Source organism: Rattus norvegicus, chromosome 18 (genome assembly GCF_021556685.1).
Source record: "Rattus norvegicus strain SHRSP/BbbUtx chromosome 18, alternate assembly SHRSP_T2T, whole genome shotgun sequence".
NCBI classification, from domain to species: Eukaryota; Metazoa; Chordata; class Mammalia; order Rodentia; family Muridae; genus Rattus; species Rattus norvegicus.
This window is the reverse complement of record NC_141551.1, coordinates 57,458,509-57,476,900: the sequence shown is the minus strand read 5'-3', so window position 1 is coordinate 57,476,900 and position 18,392 is coordinate 57,458,509. Positions and strand designations below refer to the sequence as shown.

The 18,392-nt window shown below is 46.8% G+C and overlaps 1 protein-coding gene across 6 annotated transcripts in view; it reads right to left on the bottom strand.

The window, feature by feature from the left end:
- Sh3tc2 (SH3 domain and tetratricopeptide repeats 2) overlaps window positions 1–3,360 on the bottom strand; it is a 61,104-nt gene extending 57,744 nt beyond the window's left edge. For 5 of the 6 annotated variants that reach the window (XM_087592796.1, XM_087592793.1, XM_087592798.1 and 2 more), the window contains exon 1: window positions 3,268–3,360. Coding sequence is in view for 1 of the 6 variants with exons in the window: in NM_001427096.1 (NP_001414025.1) it covers window positions 3,268–3,319 (52 nt within the window). In the remaining 5 variants the exon portion in view is untranslated. 6 annotated transcript variants of the gene reach the window in all.
- Window positions 3,361–18,392: the final 15,032 nt, after the last annotated feature.

Below are 18,392 nucleotides of genomic sequence, written 5' to 3'. Positions count from 1 at the left end.
AAGCATTGTGCTTACGTTTAAAACGGCGAAACTATTTTTCCGCAATGACTGAGATGCATGGATAGGTAGTAAAAGACGGAAAGAGAAAACCACAGATTTCACAAACATGTTTAACTTTGCTGAATGAGACCTGAGAGCCATCCAGAGACCCCAACTGCGGATTCAGAATTTGATTTATTCAAAAGGAGAAAGGAATGAAGACTTCCTGGTAGCCCAAATAGAAACGTGTCAGAGTGGACGGGGCTCGTTAGTCCAACACTCTGGGGCGTCACCAGGTTCAAAGGTCACTCCGTTCCTTTATATTCATAGCAATGCCCTGATACTGTGGGTACCCCCTCCTCCTGTAATATATCACATCGGTCATACAGGAAAGCCTGAAGAGAGAGTGCCAATGTCTACACACATCTCCCCTGATTCCTCTATGTAAGAGTTTCTGCCAGGTCTCTTCAAAGAGGCATTGGAGATAAGGGACAGTGAGATGGCTTCCTTTGTGCTGTGAAGGGGGGAACTTATTGGTGACTAACAGTGACAAGAAACCCCAAGCAGGGGAGTCACTGATACTGGCAACTGACCAGGACCAGCGCTCTCTCTCTCTCTCTCTCTCTCTCTCTCTCTCTCTCTCTTTCCCTCCCTCTCTCTCTCTCTCTCTCCCTCCTTCCCTCCCTCCTTCCCTTCCCCCACCCCCAGTCCCCTATGTACTACTGAGAGATTTCTGCAGAAAGTAAGAAACGTCACCAGGAGAAGCTACCAGAAGGGTCTCCATGGGTGACAGTCGTTTGCTGAGGCAGCCTGAGCCAGCTTCCATTACCAGGCCACCCCATGGCAAACCTGGGCAGCCATCCAGGGCCCCACATTATCTCAAACTTTCTCCCTTGTCTCCCCACACACACAAGGACACATGGTTTGCTCCTCACTGCTAACTCCCACCTAAACAGACACAGTAGCGGTAGCATCCAAAGAGACTGGGACACAGACTTCTCTCCAGTGGAGACTAATGCATTAGAGGCGAGGTGTGGCCCATGTTAGCTAACAGTAGAACAGCCGTCCATCCCAGGATGTCATGTGCAGTAGACACGTTGTCCCTTCGTCCCCCAAGGTTCCTGTGATCTGCACCACCACTGGACACCAGCGTGCTGTCAGATCACTGCTAGCCAAAGGTCTGAGAGACTTGCCTAAGGTCATGCAACTGTTTAAGTCATTCAGAGAAGCTTAAGGCGTTCAGAGAAGCATCTCAGACTTTGTGACATTTCCCTAGGATATACGGAGAGGCTGGGATGAAAATATTTACACCATCTGGCCTCAGATGCATCCCTAGCGACTTCCCTCAGGAAAAGCCTGGTGGGTGGAGAACAACTCAGAAAGAATGGCATGGAAATTCTGACAGAATAAATAGTAAGCCGGCTTCTGATGGAACGGTGAACCCAGGGGCTCAGCAGCGCCAATGGGAAAAAGCAAAAAGAATAAAATTATTGGGTGACAGTGCCGTGGAACTTCAAGGACACCTTTCATATCAGCTTCCCAGCTCTGCACCGCAGAACCCGTCCCAAATGCAACTCAAAACACAGCAGAGCTCCACTCATTGAAACTGGAGTTAGGCGTGGGGACAGGGACCTGGAGCACCTCCAGCAGCAGCCTACAGCCTCAGGCTTCATAGGTGACCATGCGGAACCCTGAGAATGTGGTCTGCTAGGGTCATAGAATGATCATTAACAAGGCCACCTATGCATGATTAACTGTGTGCTGGGCTGTGTTGAAAGTGTAAACTTGAGCCCTCCACAACCTTGTGAGGAAAGCATGATGTGTCATAAAATTCCTGGGTGAGGAAGCTGAAACAGGAGCATTAAATAAATTACTCAAAGTGTATAAAAGAGCCAAGCCCAAACTCAGACCTTAAGGCCTGAAAGCCAGAAGGGGTTGACCACAATGATATGGGCCTAGCTGAAGGTAAACAGAGTCTGACTTCCAGACCTGTGATCCCAAGTAGCCCTCACTATGTCTGTTCCCACGAGGTAACAAAGACAACAGGATCTGGGGAACAGGTTTGAAAAGATTATAAACCTAGAGATTTGGAGAGACAAAATATGTCATGCCTTTTGTGATGTTTGGAATTGGTCTGTTAGTTTTGGGTGGGTCCTTGGTGTCGCTTCTCTATGAAGGCCTTATTGGTGGTATCAAAATGAGTAGGCCAGGACTTCTAGCTTGCTTCAGGTTCACTTTAGAAGTGTGTGTGTGTGTGTGTGTGTGTGTGTGTGTGTGTGTGTGTGTGTGTGTGTGTCTGTGTCTGTGTGTGTGTGTGTGTGTGAGAGAGAGAGAGAGAGAGAGAGAGAGAGAGAGAGAGAGAAATCTCAAATCCTTTTTTGATGAGCTCAGGTCACAAGACTACAGAGGAAAGCAGTCAGTCAAAAGAAAAGCCCTTAGCTAGCTAGGGGAACCTCCCAGCAATGCTCACCCAAACCATGGTAGTGCTACAGGAAGACACGTGACCCTAATAAAGGTGCAGAATGATGCCTATCTCCCAAGCGAGTTCTCCCCCAGCCCAGCCCTTTTCCCCTACAGCCACCACTCCTCCGAATGAACATCCCACAGTGTATGAAAAGTTGCAGGAGCTTTGAACAATATGTCCAATTGTCCTGGTTTGCTGTGGCTGACAGTCTGTGTTTTAAAGCTGACCACATCCGAGGAAAGCCCTCAGTCTCGGGCAAACCAGGAAGGCTGGTCACCCTGTGCCCAGATTGCTGGGCATCTTCTTAGGACAATTTTCCATGATCTCAACTCGACAGGCCAAAAGCCACCACAACAGGTAGGAGGGAGGAACCCACCCCTGTTTCCTCAGCGGCAGAAGCCTGGATGAAAATAGCGCTGAGTGACCCAGGCCAAACTGATGGCCATCATGGGCTACAGAGGAACTCACTGAAGAGCCTTCTTCCTGTCCCAGGGAATCTTGGGAAGAAAGGAAGGAAGGGCTTAGTCACACACTAGAAGCAGCTGCCAAGAGCAGCCCTCACACCCTGTCCACAAAGCACAGCCCCAGAACGCAGCTTGCTTCTTGGGGGAAAGTAGATGGTCCGAAGTCTTCATTGCTTTTTTTTTTTTTTTTTGCGCCCAAAATGGGAAATGCCAAATTAGAGAGGGAAGAGAGGAAGCCAGAAAGTACAACCATCTCCCAATCTTTGGAAGGACTGTTTTCCCAAAGCATCAGCTCCCTGAACCTTCCCTAGACTAGCACTCTTGCCTAAACTCTAGGCCAGATCCCCTCAGGAAACTCACCTGGGCCCCAGGGTAGACTCCGCTCCCCAGGGATACAGAAGCAGCCACCCATGTGTGCACCATCCTCCCTGGGCCAAGGCCCCTGGGAACGCCAGTCAGGAGAACCTTGGGAGCCTCCCATCGGTGGTGTCCCTCCTCCCGCCTCCTCCCTGGCACACGAGGGGGACCGAGGCAGTTCAATGCACAATGCAGCCTTTGATATCCGGCCTGCAGTGGGGAGGCCAGGGAGGGTGGGAGGGGCCACTCAGCCTGCAGGCCAGATAGTCCTTGCACTGTCAGGCCTTGGCCTGGGGAGCAGCTCCTCCCTGCCTTTCTACAGATTGCTTCATGCCTATCAGGCTGTGGCACATTCCTCTCATTCTAGGATCCAGACACAGTCCAGTTCTTGTGAGGGTGGCCCCTGCAGAGGAGGGCAGAGAGCATCCCACGAATCAAGGTTGTTGTTCTCTGCTCTCTCTTTCCCAGATGGACTTGGCCCACAAACACCCCTGCCAGCTCTTAGAAAGCCTCTCCGCAGATGCTTCCTTGGAGGTTTAGTAAGGCCAGACGTGTGACTGACTGAGCATCTGCAGTATCAGGGAGCCGGTACTAGGCGGTGAACTGTGTGGAGTACATGAGCCCAAGGTGTGGATGGGCGCCCCGCCCCCCCCCCCCAAAAATTCTGATCGGACAGAATCCAGGAAATCACCTAGTATTATCAAAGACTTAATGGCTGAAGGACCAGACTATGCAAAACATTTAAGGTGTCAGGCAGTCAGGCATTCACGAAGAACTGGTCATAGGGTTGGGGATTTAGCTCAGTGGTAGAGCGCTTGCCTAGCAAGCGCAAGGCCCTGGGTTCGGTCCCCAGCTCCGAAAAAAAAAAAAAAAGAAAAAAGAAAAAAGAAAAAAGAAAAAAAAAAAAGAACTGGTCATGCTAGACTAGGGGAGTGCACACCACACAAGAAGGCTCTGCCTCAGAAACAGCTCTCAGGAGATTGCTCGAGGTGAGGGGGGGGGGGGGGGGGGGGACAGGCTGCATGCCCACAAGACTGCTCAGAGGATCTGGCTGCTCCAACAGGCCAGCCACCGGATCACTGGGCACTGACTTCCCTCCCTACCCAGCGCAAAGGTCTGCAGGAACACCCAGGGACAAGAAGATACTTGCAAAGAGAGGCAGGGTCCTGGCTGGCTTGTGCCTCAGGCTGTCTGGAGACTGGCCTTTCAGGTCTCAGAAAGCTTTTAGAAAGGGTAGTGGCCTGGTCAGGTTTACAATCCGGGAGGAGCCTTGGGTGACAATATGAAGGGCACCAGTCAGTGTCTCTGGAATAGTCAAGAGAGTCCTCAGCGCATACCGGATCAGCATATACTAGGAGCACACAGCACACAGGATCTCCAGTAGGCCCCTACTAGAGCTTCAAAGACTGTGTGCTAATCGGTTATATGTCAATCAGGGGTTTGTTGTTTTTGTTTGTTTTTTTTATAAGGAAGAAAAGAAGTAAAGAGATGCATTTAATTTGCACACATACCACATACACACACACACACACACACACACACACACACACACACACACACACCTCCTCCCTGGACCCATCTGAGTCGGTTCAATGATTTTAAAGTATCGCCTTTCTGACCTGTGATCAGATCACAAACAAACCCTCTGGGCCAGCCTCCATGGTGGAAGGCATAGTGGAAGAGGAGGGCTGGAGATAACAAGGACTCACAGGGGTGTGGTCCCTGGATCCCAGCCCCCTCATGGTAGGCGTTTGGTCTATGCACAACTGTTTAAAGTATGTTTTCCATGATGCCTACCATGCCCTCCCCTATCTGAAACCTACTCAAGAAGAAAGGGTAAGTGTTCTTTAGAAAGCAGCCATTCAAAGACTCTGAGAGGAACCCGGGAACCCGACAATGAAGAGAAGCCAAGCAAATGGGTAGGCTTATTCCTTCTGTGGGACTTAACCACGTGCCACTTTCATACAGGGACCAAGCAACCAGAAATATGAAGGACCAAGACCCAGATCAGGGTTCTGCAGGATCCCCTGGGGCAGCTGCTCGAGATAGACATTTTGGCAAGTCTGAAATGAACTAACTGTCCATTCTTGAGGAAGTCCTTACTTCCCTTGAGATGGGAAGAACTCAGTTCTGTTCATGAATTGTTCTGACAAGTCTGTCAGAACAAAGGGATTTCTGGGCAGGGAAGTAGCAGGAGCAAAGTCCTATGGCAGACGCCTGGGTTTCATGCTACAGGAAGCCGGGTGGCCAGAGTGCAGGGAGGAAGGCATGTGTGGGTTAACACAGAGACCATGGCAGCAAATTGCTCTGCATTCCATGCTGGAGCTCTTGAGAACAAGCAGGCGGTGTTCAGTGCAGTCAACAAAACTTTTACTTAAGATACTTAGTTTCTTTTGTTCTCCCCTTAAAAAAAAAAAAAAAAACTCAGAAGGAAACTCAGGGCCTCAGTCCCCGCAGGCAGGTACTCTATTATTGAGCTGTATACTCCTAGTCTGTTACACGTTTTTATCTAACGATGAATTTTTTAAGATCTAACTCCACCCCGAGGGCCTCTGTAGCTTTTGGCCCGTATGCTGGCCAAATACCTGTGGTAGCTTCCTGCTGAAGACTACAATTCCCAGCCTCCCTTGCAGACTACTGATGTCATTTCCGCCCCTATGAAGGCCCACATACCACCCTCACAATGGTGGGCATTTTGGCCAGCCATACCTGTGAGTGTTAAGATCTGTCTTCACATGAATAACATGACCAAACCCCCTAGCCCCAGCTGCTTTTATTGTTTTTTTAAATAATCTAACAATCTGGGCACCAAGTTGGCACAGAATTAACCATTCCAAAGGAAGTAGCGGCAGACTGGGGCATGAGGGTACAAACCCATGAAGAGTTTGCTTAGTATTTCCCCCTGAACAAGTGGGAGAACTAGTGTGCTGTTTACTGAAATGTTGGGCCTTGAGAAACAAGCTTTGGAAGAGCTGGCTTTCTATGTGGGAAGTTCAAGGGCCTTTGACATGTGTGTCTGAGCGAAGACAGAAGCAGGAACGGGAGCTCGGAGAGGCTTACCAGCCGCGATTTGGGCAGAGGGAATGGGACCCATAAAAGGTTTAAGTGTAACTGAATTCCTGGGGAGACAGTATCTTCACAAACAGGTGTACTGGTTAGTTTTATGTCAACTTGACACAAGCTCCAGTCATCAGAGAGGAGGGAAACTCAATTGGAAGAACGCCCCCATAAGATCCAGCTGTAAGCTTAATTAGTGATTGATGGGAGAGGACCCAGGTCATTATGGGTACCGCATGGTGTTTCATCACAGCGCGAATCACACTAACCAAGACTGTGGGTGACCCACAGTGTCCGTGCTGCTAACAGAGAAGAGATTTAGGGAGAACCTGCTGCTGACTATCTCCGCAGAGAAATGAGGATGGAATCTTCCTTCACTGGGGGAGATTCAGGAGCATGTGCTAAAAGAAAAGGGGGAAATCCAGACACATTTCATTCGCCACCAACGCCATCGCCAAGTCTTTATTCCCTTGGTATTTTTTGGTGGCAGCTGGTGTAAATGAAGCTTCCTGAGGGACAAGTGACAACTGACCCAGCTGGGAAGCATCAAGGGGAGGTGCCTCTGCCCAACCTTGGGAAGCCCCTGCTGTGCTTTGGGCTAGGGGAAACACAGGACAGACTATAAGTCAGCAGGTATCCTGGTTTGTCTGGGAAACCAAAAATCTAGACCTCCTCCTGGTGGAGTTTCCCAGCTTGTAAATGTCACAGGCTAATTCAAAGAAGTCTTCCAGAGCTCAGTATACCCAGAACTGATACTGAGCAGATATCAGGGCAGACACTGTAGACCGGACCTAGCCAGAGAGCCACTAGGTTTACTGCACACAGGAAATATATCTTCTCTTAGAAATGCTATAATCTTGTCAGGATAGTGCCAAGTGGGTGGAGAGCATCTCAGCAGTATAGCACCTGCTGAGCATGCAGAAAGCCCTTGATTCCAGCTACAGCATGAGGACAAAGAAAGGAAGACAGGAAGGCAGAAAGACAGGAAGACAGGAGACAGGAGACAGGAAGCCAGACCGCACCTGAGAGGAAGAACTGGAAAGACTCTCTACACATTAAACTATGCTCTCCTGAAAAAGAAAAAACAAACACTTCCAAGTCATCAGCAGGTGTGTGTGTGTGTGTGTGTGTGTGTGTGTGTGTGTGTGTGTGTGTGTGTGTGTTGCTGATGGCCCCAGCCAGGGATACCACTCCCTACTACTCCCAGACAAAGAAATTTCTCTTCAGCTCAGATCAACTTCTAGAGGAATTTCAATCTCCGGGCATCAGGCCCAGCAGAGTGGGTAGGGAAGAGTAGCCTGTTGGCCAGCAAGTCCAACTGGGTGTCCGTCCCTGAGATATGCTCACACCTGGACAGACATCAGGAGGCTGTGGGAAGAGGTTGATTGCAATGTGGTAGGAACGGGTAGGCAAGGATATTTAGTAGCTTGGAAGAAGTCAGTGTCCAGAGTCAAAGAAGGAGTCTGAAGGCATCACTAGGTGACACAAAGAGTTTCCATAAGATCAAAAAGTAGACGCCTACTTAACACAGAGAGACAGAAGAAGTCCTGAGTGTTCGAGTACGTGTGTGCACTGATCTATTTCTTCCCACCACCCGTGTGCACTCCCCTGAACTGAGGAGGAGACAGCAGGAAGCAGAGCAGGCAATTCCCCACTTCTCCCAGCTAGGAAAGGAAGTAAACTGAGTCTTATGTAGTATGTGACCTTTTGTGTTGCCAAAAATTTTCAACTAGAATATTCCACAACAGTCTTCATGTTGTAAATATATATATATATATATATATATATATATACATATATATATATATATGAGAAGAGGAAAGAGGTGAGAGAATATTTAAACATAAACAAACACAGCCAGGTTCCTATAGAAGGGAGGCTTGGGCATAGCCCAGGTCACCACATTCCTCACCTGACCTAACCCAAAAGATGCTGGGCATCACAGAGGGTGATGACATGTCCCAGTGCCCAAACCACCAGGCATGGTGATTGGGAGGGAAGAGGCTACACTATCAAAGAGTTTTCTGTCACAGGCATTTTCTGATAACTGGTGGTTTCTGAGCTCCCCAGTGATATGAGAGCTGCCCAGAACCCCAACTGATAGGGAGTTACTGTTCCCTGGGGCAGGCAGTATTTTACAGTCAGGCTCATCTACAGTGGTGGAGACAAAGTAAGAAGCTATGCTCTCCTCCGACATAACAAGGTTCACCATCTCTAATGTCCATTCGGAAGATGGCAATATTAGATGTGTCCTTAAATCATTGGAGGTGGGACCTCTGGGGGTTTGCACACCTCATCCAGTCCCTTCTCTCTGCTTTAGGGCGCTTGCTGCTGCTTGCTTTGTAAGGCACACCTCACCATTACCAGATCCCCATCCTCACCAGAGACCAAGGAAACGGGAAGCACTCAATTTTGGATGTGAGCCTTCAGGCTATGAACAAAATAAGCTCCCTGCATGAGCAGCCTGTCGGGGGCACTTCACAACAGTAATCCCATGACGACTACTCTAGCCAGCCAGCGGTGCGGAGCCGGACCATTGCTGGGCCCTGGGGACAGCTGAACCAGTCCCTCTCCTTCTGAAGACACCACCATCCATTCCAGGACAGAGAACACGGATGGACACCCACATACCACATATATACATGGATTATGCCTGTGTGCTGCCATGTTTCCTACCGGGCTGTTAATGGACTGAACCTCTGAGACTGTAAGCCAACCTCAGTTAAATGTTTGCCTTTATAAGAGTTGCTTTGGTCATGGTATCTCTTCACAGAAATAGAAGCCCTAACTAAGACAATAGATGATAGATACATACACACATACATATACATAGACACATACACATACACACACAGACACATACACACAAACACACATACACACACATTCACACACACACACACACACACACACACACATATATATATATATATATATATATATATATATGACAATATACTCATTTCACACACACGACCACTCCATGAGGAGTCACTATTACTATCTTACAAATGAAGAATTTGAGGCCCTGGGAGGCTGGATGCACTGCCAAAGATCACAGGCCTCTCGCTGGAGGAGCCAGACCCTTGAACGGAGAACCATAGAATTCCCCTTGTTTCTTTCTACTGCATTGGACATTTACCCAATTCCTGCTTAAGGGCGACCTAGGGCATTCATTGAACAGTTACCAAGCAATGGCTGCAGAGCAAGTACAACCCTGCCTAGGGAGAAAAGGGGGGGGGGGGGAGTGGTCAAGACCACCAATAAAATGGGTTCTTTTCAAGAAAGTGGGAGGGGTGGAGGGATGGGGTGGAGAAATGGGGGTGGGGTTGGGGGGCAGTGATTGGCGCAGGTGAGGATGTAGCACCGAGCAGGAAAACTAGAGGCATCGCAGTATCTCACCCACTGGTCTAGCTGCCACATGCTTCAGTTCAGAGACAGTATATACACTTCAGCCCGGAGGCCAGAATGCATCTAGCTTGTCAGCCCCATGCTGAGGTGGGATCTCTTCCTCCACAAAGCTGGTCATTTCTCCCAGTGAAAATATTTCTTTCTTATCTCATCTCACATCCAGAACAGCGGTGTCCCTAGGACACCAGAAGCCCTTTCACTCACCATGCACAGACCCCCCAACAGTGCAGAGCCTGAGACGCACACCTATGCGTCCAGCAGGTGGCAGCAGTGAGCAGCAGTGTTTCCCTCCCACTCACCCACCCACCCCAGTGTTGCCTGTGCCCTGCGGAGCCCACATCGTGGATGGCGATGCCCTGACTCTCACTAGCATCCCAGACCCTAGATGACCAGTAGGATTCAGATGCTGCTCGCAGGGGCCAGGGCAGGCCGGAGCTCCCAAAGCTGGTCATAGGTGGGTCGGTGTTACCCACTGCCCCTGCCCTTCCTTTCCGTGGTCCTTACCCTCTTCTAACTCTGCAGCAGTGGTGGATAGTAGAAACAGATGTACACAAGCACTTAGAACCCTCCGTTTGTTTGATGTTCCTTCCAGTCCATCTCATCTGCATCGAAAGCCTTATGTCAAATAAAATAGCACCTGTTGTGTGATTAAATTCACCTTTCTAGAGCTTCCTCTGAGACTTGCTTTGAGCAGGCCTCACCAGCCTGATGTACCAACCACGCTGCTCTCCTGGGAGGGTCCTTATACCCTCCAGCTTTTGCTGGGCCCTTACAAGACCCTGATTTCTATAATTACCATCTACGGGATTCCTAGTCTACTCTTGAGTAATCTTGCTTAGCTATACTAAGTATCTGCACCCATTGCTTTGTATCCACAAAGTATCTGCTCAATGAAGAAGGCCTTAGTGAGCTTTGGGGCACCTAGCCCAGAGCCAGACTCCAGCAGCCTCGTTTGCCTTCCCTAGGCCAGTCTTTGATGCAGCTGAGGGACAGGTAGGTGAGAACAAACTTACAGTGGAAGAGGTCACAAGGTAAACTCATAGGTCACTCAACCTAGAAGCCAATTAAGGCAGTAAGAGGGAACACCCTAGAACACCATGAGGAAGGGACCTATGGAAGCCCATTTATGCTCCCCAACAAACTGTGTGGTCTTGAGAAAATACAGGCCTGTCTGAGCTTCCGTTTCTACTTTGATACAATGGAGTGTGATGGGACCTGCCTCAGAGGACCATTATGCAGATTAAAGAAGTGTTTAGAACAAAACTGTGCCTATAATAGATATTATCCATTATGACGTATCATATTTTGCCCAGAGTTGTGGTCCACCTTCTTCATAGCAGTTCAAGAATTGACACCTAGCACACAGTAGATGCCGAGTGAATACATTTTAACTAAATGAGCACAGTTTGCCCATAGAATAGTTACATACATTGTTATGCACTGGTGCTTAATGACTACTAGACTATTTATCTGAACCACTCCATCTCAAAGAACTTTTCCTCCATGGCTGGGCTTAGCAGGGCGAATGAAACCTAAGACAATGCAAGTGCACGGGTTGGAACCTTAGAATTTAAGTGAATATTGGACATCAGCAGATCATCCTCCCACCAGGTCGAAGCTTAGTCAGTTTCCTAAGCAGGGATAACTGTGGCCAGCTCATCCCTAGAGAGCAGAGCTGAACAACTGCTGAGTTGGTCATGGTGGGAACGAAACTGCCGCTCTCTGGTTTGCGGCTTCACCATTGTCCCAAACTGACCTTTTATCTTGTGTTGTCCTGTTTATAATTCTCAGACCATACCTTGGTTTACATACTAGTAAATAAAAAAAAACAAACTGGAGAAGGAATCTCGGCACAGAAAATATACTTAATAAAACAAGGATGAAAGTTCTGGGGGAAATCCAGACAGCAAGCAAGCCACAGCGAGAGTCGGGAAATGCCCACGGAGCTGATGGTTGAGTCATCTTCTTCTCAGGTTCTAGTGGCCATGTAACTAAGCACATCACCAAGAAAGGCCAGGAAAGGCTTGCTGTTTTAAAATATAAGTATATATTTAAAATATAAGAATACATACACATGCACATACATATATATGTGTGCCTGTATATATATGTATATGTATGTATATATAAATATAATATATATTATAAGCTTGTTTGGCACTGTATAAAGTGATAACTTTATCAGAGCTACGTGGTACAAACTATTCGAGAAAGGTCCTTTTTATAAAAGTAATACCCAATCAAATCGATATCAGTCTACGCCGTCAACCCCACAACATCTGACAGCTAATATGTTATGTCTACATGAACAGTAGAAACATACATAAAGACAAGCAGATAGATCTACTTCTTGAATTAGCGTCTCTAGAAAAGGGTTTCGAGTGTCTTGACGTCAACCCTTTACAGAGCCATTCAGCACCACAGAGACTCCATTGCCCGCTTCAGTGGTTATATGACAGCAATGTTCCTATGAGGATGGCATTTTGCACTTTTAGCTTTGTGTTCAGAGTCCAGTGGTGGTTGTGTGTAACATTGGTCTTTTTCACAGCCCAAGGAGAATGAGACAAAGCTTGTCTTCCCTTGTGAGGTTACGTGGTCCCCATAGAGCCAACGGAGGTCAACACACACAAATGGTTAGAGAGGGAAATTTATTATACATTTATTCATTTCTTTTTTAAATTAATTAATTTATTTTATGTATGTGAGTACACCATTACTGTCTTCAGACACACCAGAAGAGGGCATCAGATCCCATTACAGATGGTTGTGAGCCACCATGTGGTTGCTGGGATTTGAACTCAGGACCTCTGGGAGAACAGTCAGTGCTCTTAACCTCTGAGCCATTTCTCCAGTCCCACATGTATTCAGTTCTCTTTCTTTGTTTTTGTTTTGTTTTGCCTTTTGACCTACATGGCCCTAGGGATTAAGCCCGTGTTCTCCTGCATACTAATTAGGTAGACTACCACTGGCCTGCACCTAGAACTTAAATAAAACCCCACTAGGTGTTCCCAATAAACACCTAAGCACAGGTGACAAACTGAACTGAAGAACTAAGACAACAAAAGGGAAGCTTGGGCGCTACTGAGAGCTGATTCTGTCACCCATGGCAAGTTGATTATGAGTCATTAGGGAAAGCATGTAATTGCTAAAGGTTGGGGAATGGGGCTTGAAGGAGTATCATGGTGTGGGAGAAATTCATGATGATGCACAGGCTGTCACACCCAGGCTACAGAGTTTTTAATTTTAGCTAAAGCTCTTACTTCCTATTGCGGAGAGATGGAGATAGAAAGAACCCTCAAGATTTCAGAAAGTATCCGGTCTAGAAAATATAATTTGTAAAGCTCTTTTTAGACTTAAAACCTAATTGTTGTTAGTCTTTTAGCTCAGGGCCGTTTTGTTTGTTGTTTGTTTTCTGTTTTGTTTTTAAATGCAGGGTTTCTCTGTGTAGCCCTGGCTGCCCTGGAACTCACTCTGTAGACCAGGATGGCCTCGAACTCACAGAGATCTGCCTGCCTCTGCCCCCTCAGTGTGCCACCATGCCCAGCTCAGAGCCAACTGCTTTAAAAGAAGCAACTTGGAGCTCAAAGGCTTGGCACAATAGTCATTGGCTGGGCTGTGTGAGCAGGACTCTGGTCTGCACTTCCGGCCTCATTTCATTCATAACACGCAGCATGCCTGCAAGGCAGGGACTGCCACTGTCTCACAGATGAAGAAGACTCAAAAAGATACCACACCTGACAGACTCACACAGTGACACTGCCTTGAAGGAGGATGGAACAAAGCCCGCCCTGTGTAAGCAGTACGGAGCTGTAGTCCGTAGTGGCGAGGGTCTAAAAACCTCTACACACAGCACTCTGTGGTCCAGATGAGGCAGTCAGGCAGCAAACTGAATCACCCAAGGGCAAGGTAGGATGAAATATGAAAGGCAGAGGTTAATATATTTAGCTTTAAAGCAAGAAAGGGAAAGCCCTAGGAGTCGGAAACAAAGTCACAAGTCAAAAGCCCCTGCACCGTGGGAGAGAATGCCTTAGGAGCCTAGTGGTCCTCTGAGCTGGACCTGAACCTTCTATTTCCCTCCCGATGATAGAACCCCCCGGGGTGGAAGTGGGAGCTTCTGTGAAGTCAGGAAGCTAGAAATGGCTCTTGCCAAAATACCCGAAGGCTGGAAGGGTTACTGCTCAATCAAAACGGAGTTACTTAGGAAACCTTCTTCCGCCTTCTAAAGATACGCTGAAGAAGCGCAGCATATCTGAGGCCCTACGTGGCAACTGACAACCTAAAGGCCACTCCCCGAGGCAGTGTAGGAACTGAATCTGCCTGTGTGGTATGGGACCCTACCCGGAAGTATGAGTCCGAAAGGGCCTTGAGTTCTGACTCTCGACAGAACATCCAATCCTGCGAAGGCTAGTCTCTTAGGACTTTCACAATGAAACGTTCCCGAAGATTCCCGTTTCAAAAACGTAACTGAAGAATGGTTCAGAGTAGTGCACAGTTACACAGATTCAAATCACACCAGAATTTAGCCACCAACGGGTGGAAACAAGGGGGTGGGGGGACATAAGAGCAGAGTTATCCAACTGGTTACTCTACACTGCAAGACTAGGAAACGAGCAATTCATCAAGGTGTGGCCAGATCTGAGACTCGACCTGTGAGGCAGGCTCCGCAGACCTGGATAGCATCAGCAATGAATCCTCCAAGGAAGGCTCAAGGCGAGAATGAATAGGCCTTGTCTCAGCTCCCAGCATTCCAGGACCTGGGAAAGGAATGAAAGAGAGAAAGGTAGCAATCCGGTCAATCGATTTCTGAATCTTTATCTCCACCCAGCTCGCTCTCTCCCTTTTTGTCTTTTTAACACCCAGTGCTATTTTAGCAAGCCAGCTCAGCTCCACTCCGTTCTTACTACATGTCGCTTTCCCCCCCTTCCCTATGTTCATCCCACCAGTCGAGAATAAGGCCGATACCACAGTATAAAGCTAAATTTGAAGCAAACTTTAATTAAATACTGGCTGGGTTGATGGACTGTCTGACCAAGTCCACCTCTGGGTTTCCAGAAAACAGCCAGGAGTCGAGCCTTGCAGAGGCTTAAGAAGGCAGCCCTGCAAGGCCACCTCATCATCAGAATGATGTTAAATATGCTCAAATAAATGGAAGTAGACATAAATACATGCCTGAGGTGATTCAGAAGAACACAAACAGTTAAATGAAATAAGGAAGCTGATCCCGGATATGGAAATGGAATTCAATAGACCCAAAATAATGAGAAAAAAAAAACCTGAATATGAGGCTGTCGATGAAAACTTCAGTGTTAAATAACTGACAAAATGGACTAGTCAGAACAGATAAAGGTCACTGCCAACCACACAGGGGAGCTACCCATCAAGAAGCTGTTAGGATTCTGAACATATGTGCACTAAATACAAGTGTAGCCCATCCCACACAGAAAACACCACTAGATGTAGAGCCACAGATAAGCTCCAACACAGAAATAGTGGGTGACTTCAATACCCTACTCTCACAAAGACAGATCACCCCAAAAGAGGAGAGCAAAACACTAGAGTTAAATGGCATCGCATCAAATGGACTAAACAAAGCATTCTATGCAAACGTTACAAAGTATACACCGTTCTCAAAAGATCTAAAATAAGGGTGGGTATCATTAGGGCGTGTTATCTACCATTCTAGCTCCAGGTTCATTACCCACACATATACATATACACTATACGCACAGGCATCACACACACACACACACACACACACACACACACACACACAAACTGCCATCCTGACAAAATTAATCTACAGAGCCAACGCATCTCCATAAAAGTTACAGCACTATTCTTTACAGAAATAGAAGGAAAAAACAGACAAATTTACAAAGCATGTTGGAGCCAAGTATGCCATCCACCTGGGAGAGACGCGGCAGAACTCTGAGACCAATTAAGCTATGCTGCCACCTAGTGGTTGACTGTGATGGATTCCCAAAGGCCCCCTTTATCCCTTCTTCCCCCTACTGAGACAGGCTACAGGGTTAACCAGGTGATTACCACAAACTTAATGACTCCAGCTGCAGCTACTGCACCAGACATGGTCTCCTGGCTTGAGCAGACTAGCATATCTCCTGATACCTGGTATTCAGTGTTTTCTCTTAGGCGTCCCTAAGAACCACCAATAGCTATTTGCCTATAGCTGGCAAAAGTCAGAAGTACTACAACTCCTACATCATAATTTGGTTTCCAGGGACCTTGATTGTCTGTCTCTCCCATAAGATATCATAAGAGTCCTTTGTAGAGGGGACATTGTGCTGGTTAGACTAAGTGAGCCAGAGGTCTCAATGAATGGACTCAATGGTAAGTCATATGCGTACCAGAGGGTGGGAATAAATCCAATATTTAAAGGTGACATGTTGGTGAATCCAGTGCTGAGAAAGACTAAAAGTTATTCCTTCTAATGTGAAGATAAGTTGCTGCTCGAAGCCCCTCCCACCGAGGAAGAAGCGTGGCACTGAGTGGGCCATTGGGATTCCGAGGCAGCACATTCTGCCCTGGGCTGTGACATGTGGTCCATCTACCAAGGGACTCAGAAAGTGGTTTGAGTGGCACTGGAAACAGGAGGGGGCCCATCCAGCTTTTTCAAGTGCCCGATGCCTTATTGCTACCTATGGCCACCTTACAGCATCATAGTACACCCATAACTTCTTATTCGCATCTAACAGTAACTCAGGACTCATTGATAAACCTTTCCTAGCTCCCTCAACCCTATCTGTTCTCCTCAGCCCTTGACAACCACCGACATTCTACTTTCAACTTGTATGAGATGGGAATGTCTAGATTTTATGTATGTGTGACCTTGGGTGGTACTTGTTCTTCTGTGCCTGACTGGCTTCACTTAGATAATGACTACCAGTTCCAAGCACATTGTCACAAATTATAGGACTTCACTCCTTTTTGTGATATATATATAATATACATTGTATATATATTGTGTATATATATTGTATATATATTGTGTATATATATACACAAACACACACGCACGTCCATGCGTGTACACACACACACACACACACACACACCATATTGTCTCTAGCCATTCATTTTGGGGTGGACACTTCTGCTCTGGCTATGGTAACAATGTTGCAGTTTGTATAAGAGCCCAGAGTCTCCTGGCAACTTTTGTCATCATCCTTGGTCTCAGGGTCTCTGGTTCATGCAGTAGTTCTATTTTTAACTTTTAGAGGAACCTCTAAGCTGTTTCTCACAATGGCAATGTATAGTTTTGAAAACATGTCTATGAGGTCTGTGAGGTGGTCCAGCGTATAAACACATTCGCCATGCAAGCCTGAAGCCTTGGTCTGATCCCTAGAACCCACATAACCCAGAGGAGAGATCTGTGTATATTCATTCTCTGACCTCTTCCCACACAAGTGTATGGCGTATGTGCCCCTATACACACACACACACACACACACACACACACACACACACACACACACACAATGTTTAAATCATCTTTGGAACACAGATTTATTCTTGTTTATAGTGCCTTTGTCCACACTTAACTTTTCTAAAGGGAACACCTAACTCTTCTGCCTTGAATGTGTCCATAGGTGTATGTTATAATAATGCTTCCTGCGCTCTTTTGTGGAAGTCTTGATTTCCGTAAGCAGGGGAGTTGAAGGGGCTAGAAAAATCTCCCTCGGTGATTAGCAGAAGATGCAGACAAATGATAGTAAGGTAACACAAGACCTCATCCAAAAACTCTGATCAGCTCAGCCTAATTGGTGTTTATACAACACGTCACCAGACATGAGCAGAACAGATAGTCTTCTCAAGTAAATATGAGTCAGCCATCAAAATGAGACACATTCTGGGACATAATACAAATGTTGATAAATTTTAAAGATTTAAAATCAGTCAAGCATGTTCTCTAACAACGAAGGAATTAATTGAAAATCAGTAAGAGAGCTACATCTGGAAAATATTCCTAAGTATTTCAGGGAGCAGGGGAGGAATGGTGAGGGAAACTAGAAAGTGGTTTGAGGGGAGGGGGAGGGGAAAAGATTGTGGTAGGGTGTGACCGGGAGGGGGAGAGAGAGTGGGATGTAATGTGAATAAGTAAAAACAAAAAATTATATTAATTTTTTTTAAAAAGTGATTTGAACAGAAAGCAGTCAAAACACAGCACATAAAAACTGGCAAGGCCATGGAGGAAGTTTGCAGAGGAGATGTAATGCCATCAGATTCTAAGATTCAGACAAAGTCCCAAACAGGGCATCAAATCAAAGCTATTAAATCCAACGTAAGGAGAATATAGAATAAAAGTAATAAAGATAAGAGTGGAAGTCAAATGAAAAACATCAGTAAGAAAACAGGAGGGCTGGAGAGATGTCTCTGTGGTTAAGAGCACTGATTGTTCTTCCAGAGGTCCTGAGTTCAATTCCCAGCAACCACATGGTGGCTCACAACCATCTGTAATGGGATCCGATGCCCTCTTCTGGTGTGTCTGAAGATAGCTACAGTGTATTCATATTCATAAAATAAATAAATCTTTAAAAGAAAACAGTTATCTCATTCAGATCAATAAATGTTTCCTGCCCCAGGGCCAGCTCTGCTCCCTAGAAAAGTCCCCTTTAATAATACCCTCCTTCAGGGACTGTGAG